The sequence below is a fragment of the Antrostomus carolinensis genome, unplaced genomic scaffold (genome assembly GCF_000700745.2).
Source record: "Antrostomus carolinensis isolate BGI_N321 unplaced genomic scaffold, ASM70074v2 scaffold3614, whole genome shotgun sequence".
Taxonomy (NCBI): domain Eukaryota; kingdom Metazoa; phylum Chordata; class Aves; order Caprimulgiformes; family Caprimulgidae; genus Antrostomus; species Antrostomus carolinensis.
The window spans coordinates 14,943-27,736 of NW_010311346.1; the positions used below are offsets into that span (position 1 = coordinate 14,943).

General features: G+C 39.1%; 1 protein-coding gene across 1 annotated transcript in view; it reads right to left on the reverse strand.

Moving 5' to 3' along the window:
- HS3ST5 (heparan sulfate-glucosamine 3-sulfotransferase 5) overlaps nt 1-3,645 on the reverse strand; it is a 7,581-nt gene extending 3,936 nt beyond the window's left edge. The window contains exon 1 of the mRNA XM_010166701.1: nt 3,507-3,645. Within this exon, the coding sequence (XP_010165003.1) occupies nt 3,507-3,613 (107 nt within the window). The 5' untranslated portion in view covers nt 3,614-3,645. The remainder of the gene's footprint in view (nt 1-3,506) is intronic.
- Between the last annotated feature and the right edge of the window lie 9,149 nt (nt 3,646-12,794).

The following is a 12,794-nucleotide window of genomic DNA, read 5'->3' on the forward strand; positions in this document are numbered from 1 at the left end:
TCTTTCCCCTTCTCCTCTCTCTAAGCAATAAAAATATCCTTTAAAAGATCTTGGCAGTGGTGTTATTAAGCAGGCTGTCAGATCTTGATAGAAGAATCCTCAGATACGTGGTGTCCCTCAGTGAGTGGTGTCCCTCAAGGGTTGGTATTGGGACTGGTGCTCTTCAACATCTTTGTCAGTGATATGGACAGTGGGATTGAGTGCACCCTCAGCAATTTCACCAACAACACCAAGCTGTGTGGTGCGGTTGACACGTTGGAGGGAAGGGATGCCATCCAGAGGGACCTTGACAGGCTTGAGAGGTGGGCCTGTGCTAACCTCATGAAGTTCAACAAGACCAAATGCAAGGTCCTGCATCTGGGTTGGTGCAACCCCAAGCACAAATACAAGCTGGGCGACGAATGGCTTGACACCAGCTCTGAAGAGAAGGACTTGGGAGTGGTAGTGAATGAGAAGCTCAACATGAGCCAGCAATGTGCGCTTGCAGCCCAGAAGGCCAACCGTATCCTGGGCTGCATCAAGAGAAGCGTGCCAGCAGATCGAGGGAGGTGATTGTCTCCCTCTACTCCACTCTCATAATACCCCACCTGGAGTACTGTGTCCAGTTCTGGAGCCCCCAACACAAGAGAGGCATGGAGCAGCTAGAACAAGTCCAGAAGAGGGCCACAAGGATGATCCGAGGGCTGGAGCACCTCTCCTATGAGGACAAGCTGAGAGAGTTGGGGCTGTTCAGCCTGGAGAAGAGAAGGCTCCAGGGAGATCTTATAGCAGCCTTACAATACCTGAAGGGGCCTACAAGAAAGCTGGGGAGGGACTTTTCATAAGGGCAGTTAATGACAGAACAAGGGGAAATGGCTTTAAACTGGAAGAGGGGAGGTTTAGATTAGATATTAGGAAGAAGTTCTTCACTGTGAGTGTGGTGAGACACTGGAACAGGTTGCCCAGAGAAGTTGTGGATGCCCCCTCCCTGCAAGTGTTTAAGTCCAGGCTGGATGAGGCTTTGAGCAACCTGGTCCAGTGGAAGGTGTCCCTGCTGATGGCAGGGGGGGTGGAACTAGATGATCTTTAAGGTTCCTTCCAACCCAAATTATTATATGATTCTATGATTCTACATAACTATTTACTGTTATATCACAACATGTTAATATTTTTGATTCTCTGAGTATTTTTCTATTAAAATAACAGTCTGTTGCAAAGAAAGAATATATGACATTTATTATATCACTGAAGTTGCTCTCCCAAAACAGGCAATTTCTCAAGCCATTACAGTAAAGCTTCACAAATATTCTTCTTGAGAAATTCCACCATGAAATGATTAATCTCAGGGAACTATATTTTTGACTGATTTCAAAACAGCTAAAGTACGTCTGGGCAATCTTAATGAGAAGTAACAGTGCTGTCTCTCCCGATCCAGAATGCTTGCTAATTGGCTTCTAATGTAGGTGTCATGGTAGCAAAAGATTATGAGCCTGGTTCCAGCAGGAGCAGTTCAGAACATTGAAATTAAGTGCAGAAGCTCCCCAATGGGGGATTCAGGCAACTGACTGATCCAGATCTTCTCAAAAGTGCCAGGCACAGAATCTGTTTGAGCTTCCACATGTGAAGCAGCTCCATGCACTTGGGATCTGAAGGACGGTGGCCTCCCCTGGAGGGAAGTGCTCAGGCTTATCAGACTTTATGACTCAATGAATCAGATAAGCTAGTGGTAATTTCCCTCCGGGTCTAAGAAAACTCAAACTGCTGAAGAGCCTAATCTGAGGCTATTAAATGTGGGCCATCCCCAGCTGTCTTGTTCAAATTAGATCAGCATAAATTAAGCATAAATGAATCTGGATTTCTTCCTGAACAATTAGTTATTCCAAAGTCTATTGAAGCCACTCAGTGTCCTTTTACTGACAGATTCAACAAGTTTGGATTGTGCCCTAGTGCTGAGGTAGAAGAACTTTTCCAGTTAATTCATCCATGTCTCATCCTTTCTAGTGCTTCTTTCTCTTTTTCATAACAAGTCCACTTTTTAGCAATGTGGTATTTTTCACACTGAGGAATGCAAGAGAGTGAAACTGAATTTTAGTGCCATTGGCAACATTATATATGAAACCGGTGGAATTCACTGCCGCAGGAGGTCAGCCAGTCAAACACTATGGTGAGATAATTTTATAGCCATCAGTAAATTCTGTAGATGTGCAAGCATAGATAATAGCGTAAGGTTAATTAGATTTCATGCCTCTGAGCATAAAATATATTTTTGCAGGGGCCAGTAAGGAATTCTGTTCCCATTTACAGACTCACATTAGTCTTAGTGAAGTTTTCACCTCATAAGCATCAGAGATGCTTTGACCACAAATGGAAAGAAGATATAAATTCTGGGGCTTAATTTGCAATGCACTTGGTCCTAGCTGAACGCACAGTCTCCCTCTTCTCTGAAGTCAATTTAAACAGTTGAAGAAGGCACCCAGTGACCTCAGATGGAGCTCAAAATTACCTAGCAGTGGACACTAGGTAGCTGTTTTCAATTAACTTTTCATGTGCTGTGTCTTCACATATCATTGTGTCACAATTTTGAACTCAGGTAATATTTTTCATCATTTAAAAGAAGAGCACTATTAGACCACTAACACCAGCAAGCCATTTGTTTACCAGCTTCTGAAGTCCTGAAATCTTGTTTCATTCATTCTTTCAAAACATTATTTTGTTTTTTTTGTTTGTTTGTTTGTTTTTTATTTTAACCCAGTCTTTGTGTAGCACCTACTAGGGCAATTCCAGGCCATTTTGAAGGTGACAGAAAGAGCAGCATCAGTGCAGGTAGAACTACTGTTGCACTGTCAATAACCAGTCAAAACTCAGCCTGGTCAAAAGTATCAAATACTCTTCGATTTCCTCTGTTGGATTTTCTACTGTTCCCCAGGAAATCACTTGCAGAGAAAACCCACTTATTTAGCACATTCAACTCCAGAAAATGCTGGCTAATTAACACAGTTAAAATTCTCAAAGCCTGAAGCAATCTTTCAAGTGAAATAGTATTCAAAACTTGATGAGTTACTCTGCAGGCTCATACTTAATTTTAACTACCACTGTAGAACATTAATTGCTTGCTCATAAATTTAGAAAGACGATATATAAATACATCATAACTGTTTTGCTGAAACTAGAGGTCAACACACAGATGCACACAGACAAAAATGAGCTACTGTAATGACATTTTTACTGGATGCTGTTTTATTTCTTCTTTGAAAACAAGTGCCAATGTGCTTAGAATACAAATGGGTAGACAGAAATACTTTGACAGGGATGACCCGCAACTCTAGTTTCCTGCTCTCTTCTCCAAAGGGGAGGAAAGAGCAATGAAAACCAGTACTGGAATAGACAGTATTTCTGTCTTTCTATACATGAGTAGACACTGAGGAAAAAAAAAAAAATAGAACAAGAAATAAATCAGACCCTTTATGCAAAAACTGAGACAATCTGAGACCATTTTTAATCAAGAGAGCAACTACTTAATTACTTACCTATCCAAGCTCCCAACTCTGGCAACTAGATATAGGAGACTTCCAATAGCAAGGCTGCCTAGTACAAAGAGCTTCTGTCTCAGCAACGCCTGCTGTTTGAATAGCATGGCCCTCCATCAATCTTCAGGACTTCTTCAGTCTGCAGAGAGAACACATAAAACACTCATCAGAAAGCAATAAGCAGCGTAATGTTTAATCAGCTGCAAGTGATTAAGCCACACTTGCAAAATATTTTCAAACTGCAAAAGAAGTAGTTAAAACTTTTTTTTTTGCTACTGTTTTTCTGTCCCACAGTGTAACACCAGGCAATGTACCTTGGATAGGGTAATAATTCTGGAAGAGATAGTTCAGCTACATCCACTTTTACTAGGGCTGTCTGATAGCCACACCATGGGTCTTCACTGTGAAGAGGCTTATATTGTAATAGAAACTCTTGTTAGGTAAATATATTTAGACTTTAGGCCCTTCAAAATCAGCCTGGGCTAGATGTCAACAGAGATTTAAATACTTTGCTGCCAGTAACCATGAGTTAAGCTTGCAGGTACTGTGCACACAGTGTATGGGGCATGTTTACTGTGTCTGTAGTATTATTAGAGTATAAGTTGGAGAGAAAACTAAACCAGTGTACTTCCTGATCTGTGCCAGCAAGCCCCTGATGACAGACCTGAGAGGCATGTAGCTGGGGTGGGCACAACGACCAGTTTTTGACACCAGCTCATCCTATCAGCTATCCCTGTGCTGGGTGTTATATTGGGCTGTTCTATGGAGAAACCTTAAGCATCTCATCTGCCTGACAGCAGCCTTGGCTGTCATCTGAAGTCCTGATGGGACACAACTGGAATCCTCGAACTGAGCATGCCCATATCCCCAGATTTCAGCAACACCAAGACATAGACTTAAATTTCCTTTTCTGATATGCACCAGAGACCATCTAAAGGCCACAAATGAGCTTTGCTGCAAATACTTTAGATGTGAGGCAGGCATGAGTCAGATTATGTGACCTTGTACCAACAAGATAGAACTAGAATAACCAGGAAGTTCCTAGGTAAGGTAGAAAGAAGTGCTGAGTAAAACTATTTGTCTTTAGCCTGACTTTTCCCCAGGAATTAGGTTTGTGTTCAGGACTGCAGATCTGTTTAGGAGACTAAGAGCTGCATTTCTAATACCTTCTTAGAAAAACTGAGGAGAAAGATCAGTCTCTCAGAGCACAGTCAAAGATGACATGGTTCTCCACTCTGTACTAATCTTGGGCTTTCTTATAAATACACAGGAGAGTAAAGTTCAAACCTTCTCACTGTCTCAGAGGATGTAAAGCTATATTGCCTACTCACAAATGGATCCTTTAATCACCAAATTGATTCTCTTGATATAAAAACCACAAATAGAAACTATAGTCACCTGAACTACTCATCCATGTTCTCACTACCTCAACCAGGGAGTGTTTAATGTATTATGGAGTAGTTTCAACTGAAACTGCTTTCTTCCTGAATTTTGACTGGACTTACTTTGAACAATTTTTGATGCTAAGTTTCTTATGTTTTACTACTAGTAAAGCTCCTTTTTCAGCTCACTTTCTTCTTTTCCAGCCTTAGCACTTGCATCAGGTAAGACTAGGATAGATTATTATAAACATATAACTATATACAGAAGCAAAATTGGTAGTGAGAGTGCAAGATTTGACTATTTGACTGGTGACTGTTAAACAGAGCTTGCAAATGCTTCTTTGTCCTGCCCATACTATTAAATTTTTCGCCCAGAAAGCTCTCACAAGACTCCAGGATACAGTTTGGGAGCTACTGCAAGCCAGGGACCATTTCCAGCATGCATATAGCCTGTCTGACTTACTGCTGGCTTAGTTTAATGATATGGATGCAGGTCACTCTTGTACTGATTGTCTTTAAGGGTGATAGAATAGTCATTCCCAAGCACATTTATTTAACCTGATATATAGAAAGCCTTTGTAAGACTAGCCCATCATCTCTTGATAAAAGAGCGATGGAACATTGAAGTTCTGAGTCTGGCTGAGTCTTTAACACACTTCTGGTGTCCTATTAATAACAGTAACTCCTTATACAGCCAGGTCATAGCTCAAGATAACCTCTCACATGGGATAACGTCATACAGAATATATTGCTTTTTACATAGATAAAAGCAACTCTATAATAAGAATTCTTAGATAAGATCCTTATTGGAACAAGAAACACAGAGTAAAAGGAGTTTGCAATGTAAATACAGAGACAGAAGAAACATTACCATCCTTTAAAAAATAAATGAGGAGCAGAGGTACAGAGAGATTAAGTGCATCGTTCAAGGTCACAGAGAAAACCTGCAGCATCAGTGGGATTCAGTATGAAATATCTGAATTCCTATCTAGTGCCTTAACTACATGATAAACTTTTGCTTTTTTTTGTAGTGTACTTTTTCTTAACATTGAAAAACAAACATTAAAATGTCATATAAATGAGGAATTCTACACATTGAGCAAGGCAGAAAACCTATAGCTGAAACTTAATTATTAAGAAGAATGCACAGATACTATATCTCTATGTTGATATGCTACTGATAATTACTTTTAAAATTAAGTTATTTAATTAAAAAGAGGAAACAGAAGGACATGATGATGATGATGATGATGATGAGGATGAAAGCAAATTTTCATAGGTTCCCTGTTTTAAATCCTTCAGTGCTGCTCTCTCTAAATAAAAGTATCATTGAAATAATACAACAATTGGTTCTGAAATTAATCTCTCAGAAAACATATACATGTGCAGCTCTGTACATGAAACTAAAGTGCTGTTCACCCTTATACAGGCTCTTGGACCCCAGTTAGGTCCTACCTGCAGGCCTCATTAAAGCTGTGGAGGTCATCAGACCATAATGAAATCAAATTAATAACAAGCTGTTTTCTGAAATAGATTCCATAAAGTCTCAGGACCACAATATTCATGTTTGCAATAAGTTTTAATGCAAAAAAACCAAACCAACCCAACCAAGCAACCAACCAAAAAAACCCAAACCCAAACCAATTCCTTTTGCTCTGTGTTTGTATGTACCTGAGTACAGAAAAATTTTCCACAAAATGACAACTACTAAACACCTACTAGAAAAGCAAATGTAACATTGTTTATTTGCTTGTTTCATTTTTGTTATCACTTTCAGCATCTAATTTAAAGTCCATGGAAAGAGTTTTATTCCAGAAAAGTTGTGACTTCCATAATACTTTCCTCAAATGTTAGGTTTTTTTCATGAAAAAGAATGTAGAGAAATAATATCTCAGTTTCAGAAATGGCTACATCTTGCAATGGATGTACTAAGATAGCTCTACGTGACAAAGGAGAGGACTGAAGAAACACTTTATTTAAGCCGCAGAGTTAATACAACCAGAATGTGATTAAGGTGAAGGTCCCTAAGGCAGGAATGTTTCTGCAGACTAACATGGCAACACTTAAATGAAATAGAAAGAAGAAATGAAAAGGAAGAAATGAAAATTCTGGGACACATTATAAGCTGCACAAAGTTTTCTATAAGGAACGCACACTTTTAAACTTAACAAGAAGCTGGAGGGCAAGATAAAATGTAATCCAAAATGACAGGATTTTAGCAGTTATTTGAGGCAAAGAAGGGTGTTTTTAGAAAAATCTACTCTCTTTTAGGGATGACAGGTGAACTTGCACACCAACTACTGACTGGTAGGGGCAGTGTTGGGAAAGTAGCAGGCAGAACTTTCCCAGTAGTTGGTTGCTGGTTGTGGAACCTCCCACCAAAAGAAATGACAGTATACTGTTGCACATTTCCAGCGGGCTTATATCAGAAATATCTTATCATCTTGAACAATCCAGTTAAATATGCATAAGAGGAAAATATTTTCCTGGATATCCAAGAGAGTCATGATGCACAAAAAACAACGCAAATAATTCACAATGTAGATTGCATAATTTCTAGAAATGAAAGTGTGTGCAACATCATGTAGAGAAAAAAATGTAATGTGCTTTGTGATATGAGATGTACAGCTGATCTAACTTGTTAGATTGACATGGTAAAGTTCAATAAAGAAATTTCATTTAGCACTAAAAAGTAGCCTTATAAGAATTTTGATGTCAATGCCTTACCCAACCCAATTCTCCATGTTCCCATTCCTGTTTGTGTCAGAACCGAGGTTATTGAGTGAATTGCCAAGAGAAGACAGTGCAGCTACACAGAACTGTGATGGTAATATCAACTGCAAAACAGATGGACTGTTTCTGACAAGATGAAGTGATCATGGATAAGGGAAGATATTATATGTGCTGACCAAATAATGTGAATTTTTGATGAACTCTTGTAGAAGTTTTAGGTTCAAGTTATGTCGAAGTCAAATGAGTAGGACAGAACAGAAAAAGGCATACCAATAATGATGGTATTATTGATAAAAGCCTGAATTTTATAACACCACAAATTGTGCAGAAGCACTGAAAAGAGAAGCTGTTGCTATAATCATCTATTTAAAATAAACAGACAGTGAGACAAGATCTCCAGGAAATTGTTTGTAAATTATAAGAGGGAAATTTTTGGACACATGGAGCAGAGACAAGATGATGTTATTGATAAATAACACATGATTGATTATGGAGAGACGCGTAAGAAAGGAAGGCAACATATAATCCTTTGGTACACAGACTGAAGAGGTACAGTCTTGATGGAGTGATGCAATTAATCAAAGTGAAGTACAAACCACAGGCAAATATGCACAAACTAGGCTGGAAAAAATAATAAATAGGAGGTGGTTTTTAAACTGAATTTATCAATCAGTTGGCATAGAATTTTTTTTTATTTTGCACACCAGCAGGGGTCATCTGTTGACCAACAAATATTTGTCTTCATACACTGCAAAAAGATCTTTGAGTTTATGTGGGATTTAAATACAGTAACTGAGAAAACAAGTCAGGTAACTGATCACTCAGTACATTTCCATTTCTCTTGATCTTGCATTATGTTTCTTGAACATTAACTACAGCTTCTTGTATTTGTCTGTGAGTAAACTTCATACAAATCAAGCATTTAGACTTTTTCTGAGGTAGGAAATCACATGACATTTGGGAAAGGAGGGAATTTATCCCTCAAATTATGTGCATCAGCTTATGATCTTCTTCATGATTTGGCTGGAATAGCCAGTCATGCTCCTGCTCCTTCTTTAGCCTCCTCCAGGTCCTCCCCTTCTCCTGGTACTATCTCACCACTGATGAAGGTCTAGGTTAGTGGCAAGGAAAAGATACAGTCCTGCTGCACTTTTTCCCCAGTACTCTTTGCTTCGATGGCTTAATTGCAATGGTACTACTGCACCATGTGGACTGTATTAAAAACTAGAATAATCATTATAAAGCAGAATGATTTTTCGTTAGACAAAGGATTTTTCATTCCTAATATAACTGAATAGTCTAAGAACTGGCAAAATTCTTCCCCTTTCTGACACAGTAAAATAAAATGAATGATGGGAACTGAAAGCATTGGAAGTACCATTTCTCTGAGGGAATGTCAAAGTGCTGAGCTTGCATAAATGGAATTTAGATATTTATTTTTTTTTTATTTTTCCTTAATGGTTTAGATTTTCAATATCAAAAGGAAATTTAATTATGTTGAGTAATTACAGTGTTTCATTTTTTTCTCTCTAGCATAAGAGTGAGATGGGATGAAATAAGATTAATGAACATTTTCTCAGTTCAGGTTGTGAAGGAAGAAAAGAAGGAAAATGTTCACAACATAGAACAAGTTCACAGATTTAGGGAAATGTCTGTGTGTGCTAAACATGTCCTTTTCTCCTCCCGATTCATACTGACTGAAACAGTGGAGAAGAAAATGTCAGCAAAGCTGACAGAAAACAGTAAATGATGTAGATAAAGTCCAACATAAAGATTTCCTATGATCTTATGCCATAGTTGTGACAATAACTTAAAAATACTTTTTTTTTTTTTTTTTTTTTTGTGTCTACTATTGTAGAGTTTTGACGTTTAGGACTGCCTTTAAGCTGCCCTGGAAACTAGTTCTTTGTGCCTTTCTCCAGAAAGGCTGCTTTACTTTGGGAGGCCATTCACAAAATCAGTATCTGTATGTGGATGTTAGATAAGAAAACATATGTTCATTTCACAGGAGTTAGCACACTATCAGTGCTGAAAGAGCCTTTGTGATTTGTAATCCCAAGTCCCTCATGGCTCCTTTGAGTGGTACACCAAGATATTTGGGTTCTTCCAAGCCTATAGAGAGTGGTAATAGCTATTTATTTAGTCCACTGCCCACAGGACATCTAACTCCAGACACCCTCAAGACTGATCCATATCCATAGTTTTGCTACCTCTAGGTAGATGCTGTATCAAGTGACAACAGTACAGAAGCCATAACCAGCTCTTTATCACATTCTTTTCTCAGCTTGACCCCTTCATTTTGAAAGACATTGAGCAAGATGGTGTTGGGAAGAGAGAAACAACTCCAAGGCTGGCTATTGCCTCTGTGGTGCCCTATGCCAAACAGATCTGCTGCCAGATTGTCAGAGTAGTTCGGCATCTCAGACGCTTTGTTGCCCTTGAGGTCTCAGACACATCTGCTTAGGAAAACTGCCTTATTGCATCTGAGCTGGCAAGGCAGGCAGCCGCGTTCTGCTGAGTGATGACTAGGTTGCCAGGATCCACGCTTAGCTACAGTGCTCCAGGAATGCTTCCAAGCACATAGATCTTAATAGGACTTCATTAGGCCAAAGTACAGATGCCTGTCTTCTTGCCAGCATCCTGAGTATATTACCCTGCACGGCTCTTCATAGAGCATAAGATTAATCTGACAGAGTTGGTCCTTTTCTTCAAAATAATGGTGTTTCCCCAGCTACTTCCCTCATTTTCTTCTGAAATTATCACCTTCCTTGTCTGCTCCATTTCTCAGGAATGTTGGAGCTGATGACACAAAGATAGAAAACCTGTGGAACTGCAATTCTCACTGTAGAAAGTTTATAATAGATACTAATTTTACAGTCTTCAAAAGAGAACACCAGCCTCATTTTTTCCAGCTGGCATTACAACAGCTGCAACCAAAAATAACAATGAAAAAGGAAAAAGGAGGTTGAGAAGCAAAATGCAGTGAAATGGAAGAGAGAGGAGGAATGACTGCAAAAGTCAAAACCAAAATCATAAAGGGAGTCCAATAGCACTGTCACATTAGGAGTAATCAGTTTGTTTGCCAGCTCTGGGAAAGCCTTAAATGAGAAGATTGAGTCCTCAGAGAGAAAGGTAAGCAGGTAGATATACAGACCTTTCTTCTTCTGTCCTTCATTTAGAGTCAAGTCTTTGTCATGAACAGTTTTACTGCACTGAGTAGAATATGAAGGCAAGGAGGTATTGCTTAATATGATTCAGTGTGAAATAAAATTACATCTTTTCACACATTTGTGATTTTAAAATGTTCTTTTCCACTACTTCGAGTCAGGCTTGCAGACTTTTGCTCCTTTTTTTTTTGCCTTGAAAAAGTTGCCCTTTCCCAAATAATTTCATACCTGAAATAAGACATATGAATGACTGTTTGAAGGTTCTTCAATTAATTAAAACTGACAGACAATTTCAGTTAATTCTCCTCTTAGCTATTATAGTGGCAAAATCTAGATCCTGCAAAATCCTGCAGCTCCTTACAGCTCTGTTTTCTGTGACTTTCCTTTAGAAAAACAGCAAAACTGACTAAGTTGCAAAACATTACTATGAGTCAAAAGCATTGCTGGGAAAACTAACAACAAAAACTTAACAAAGCTGCAAATATATTTTGCTGGTATATTTTGCAAATATATTTGCTGCATTTACAGTAAAACACCTAAGGAGGTTTTTGCTCATGGCTTTTACTCCCCAGTGAGAAAAAATTCCAATGTATGAGATAAGACAAACACACCCACTCCTTTCTGCATATATTGGCATGTTATAAAAAAATAATTTGAGTGAGTCTGAATATTTTTTTGCAGCCTAATCTTAGTCCTTGCTCTTCAGGCCAGGTACATTGTCCTAGCTACACTTCTGCCAACCCCTGAGCTATGTGTGCTGCAGTAACACCTACTGCCTGCACACCTGGGTGTTGCTCTGGCTGCTAAATTGGAGTAAGCAGCAGTGACAAAATTCCTTTTCCCTACTATTGATGCAAATTACCAGGTGCAGTGAGAATGATATTACAAAATACAGCATGACAACTAAATATGGTGACATCTTCTTGTGGTCCTGTTCTGCTTCAGCTTCTGTGACTCTGTGATCTGCTTCTTATGCAGCCTCAGCTTCCCCTAAGTGTCCTGTGGAGTAGGCAGCTCTCTCTTGTCCACCTGCATATATTTACTTAGACCACTTCCTCATCTCCTTTCTCTTGTTCAGACTCATATTCTGGACTGTCCCCTTACTGATGAATAGACATCACACTGTCTAATATGGAGGACCTAAATCCGCTCCAGATCAGTAGCATCTCTGTCTTTTACTCAGACTCTTAATCTGACACATATTCAGCTCAGAATACTCTCCAGAACCTCATATGCAGGCTAAATTTCCTAACTCCTTTCTGCATAAATGTCCCAAAGATGCAGTCTGTTACATACCCATATATCTAAAATTTTCCCATGGGTTCCCTTCACTGTTTCACCTTAACTGCTGCAGTGGTCTTTTCTCTGGCTTTGACCAATATAACTTTACTCCATTCATATCCATTCTGAACAGTGCTGCAAAGAGTATTCTTCTAGCCTGTCTCTCTAACCACACTGCATCTGTCTAGACATGCTTTTATTGTCTTTCTTTTATGCACTTTCTCTATCAGACCTTTCTGTGTATTTTCATGTTTGGGTATTTCTGGGGGAATAGGGAGAAAGGGAGTTTAAAAACTTGACCCCAAAGACCAGTGAATTATTTTTCAGAATGCAAAGTCTAGGTGCTTCCCCTGTAAATCCTGACCACAACATTTCCCTAAGTAATGCTGCATATTTTAATGTGGAAATCTAAGTGAAAATGCCAATGTCAGTTTAACCAGGGACTTGTTACAATGCCTCCATGAGGCAAACCTATTAACAGTTTTCTCTGAAAATGAAAGAGGTGTTATTTTCTGCTGTGCATGTTTTAGAGGCCAATATTACACTGCTATACTGGCCCAAGTGACAGCTCACAGCCCCCATTTTGGTTGAAAAGAAAGGGGAAACAAGGAGAAACAGCTCATGTCTGCAGCAGCCAGGTGTTACAGAACTGCATGGTGCCAGAGAGTTCCCCATAAATGAGCTCTCTGCTCGCTAAGCAGTCCTGCTTCCCTTGCACAGCCCAT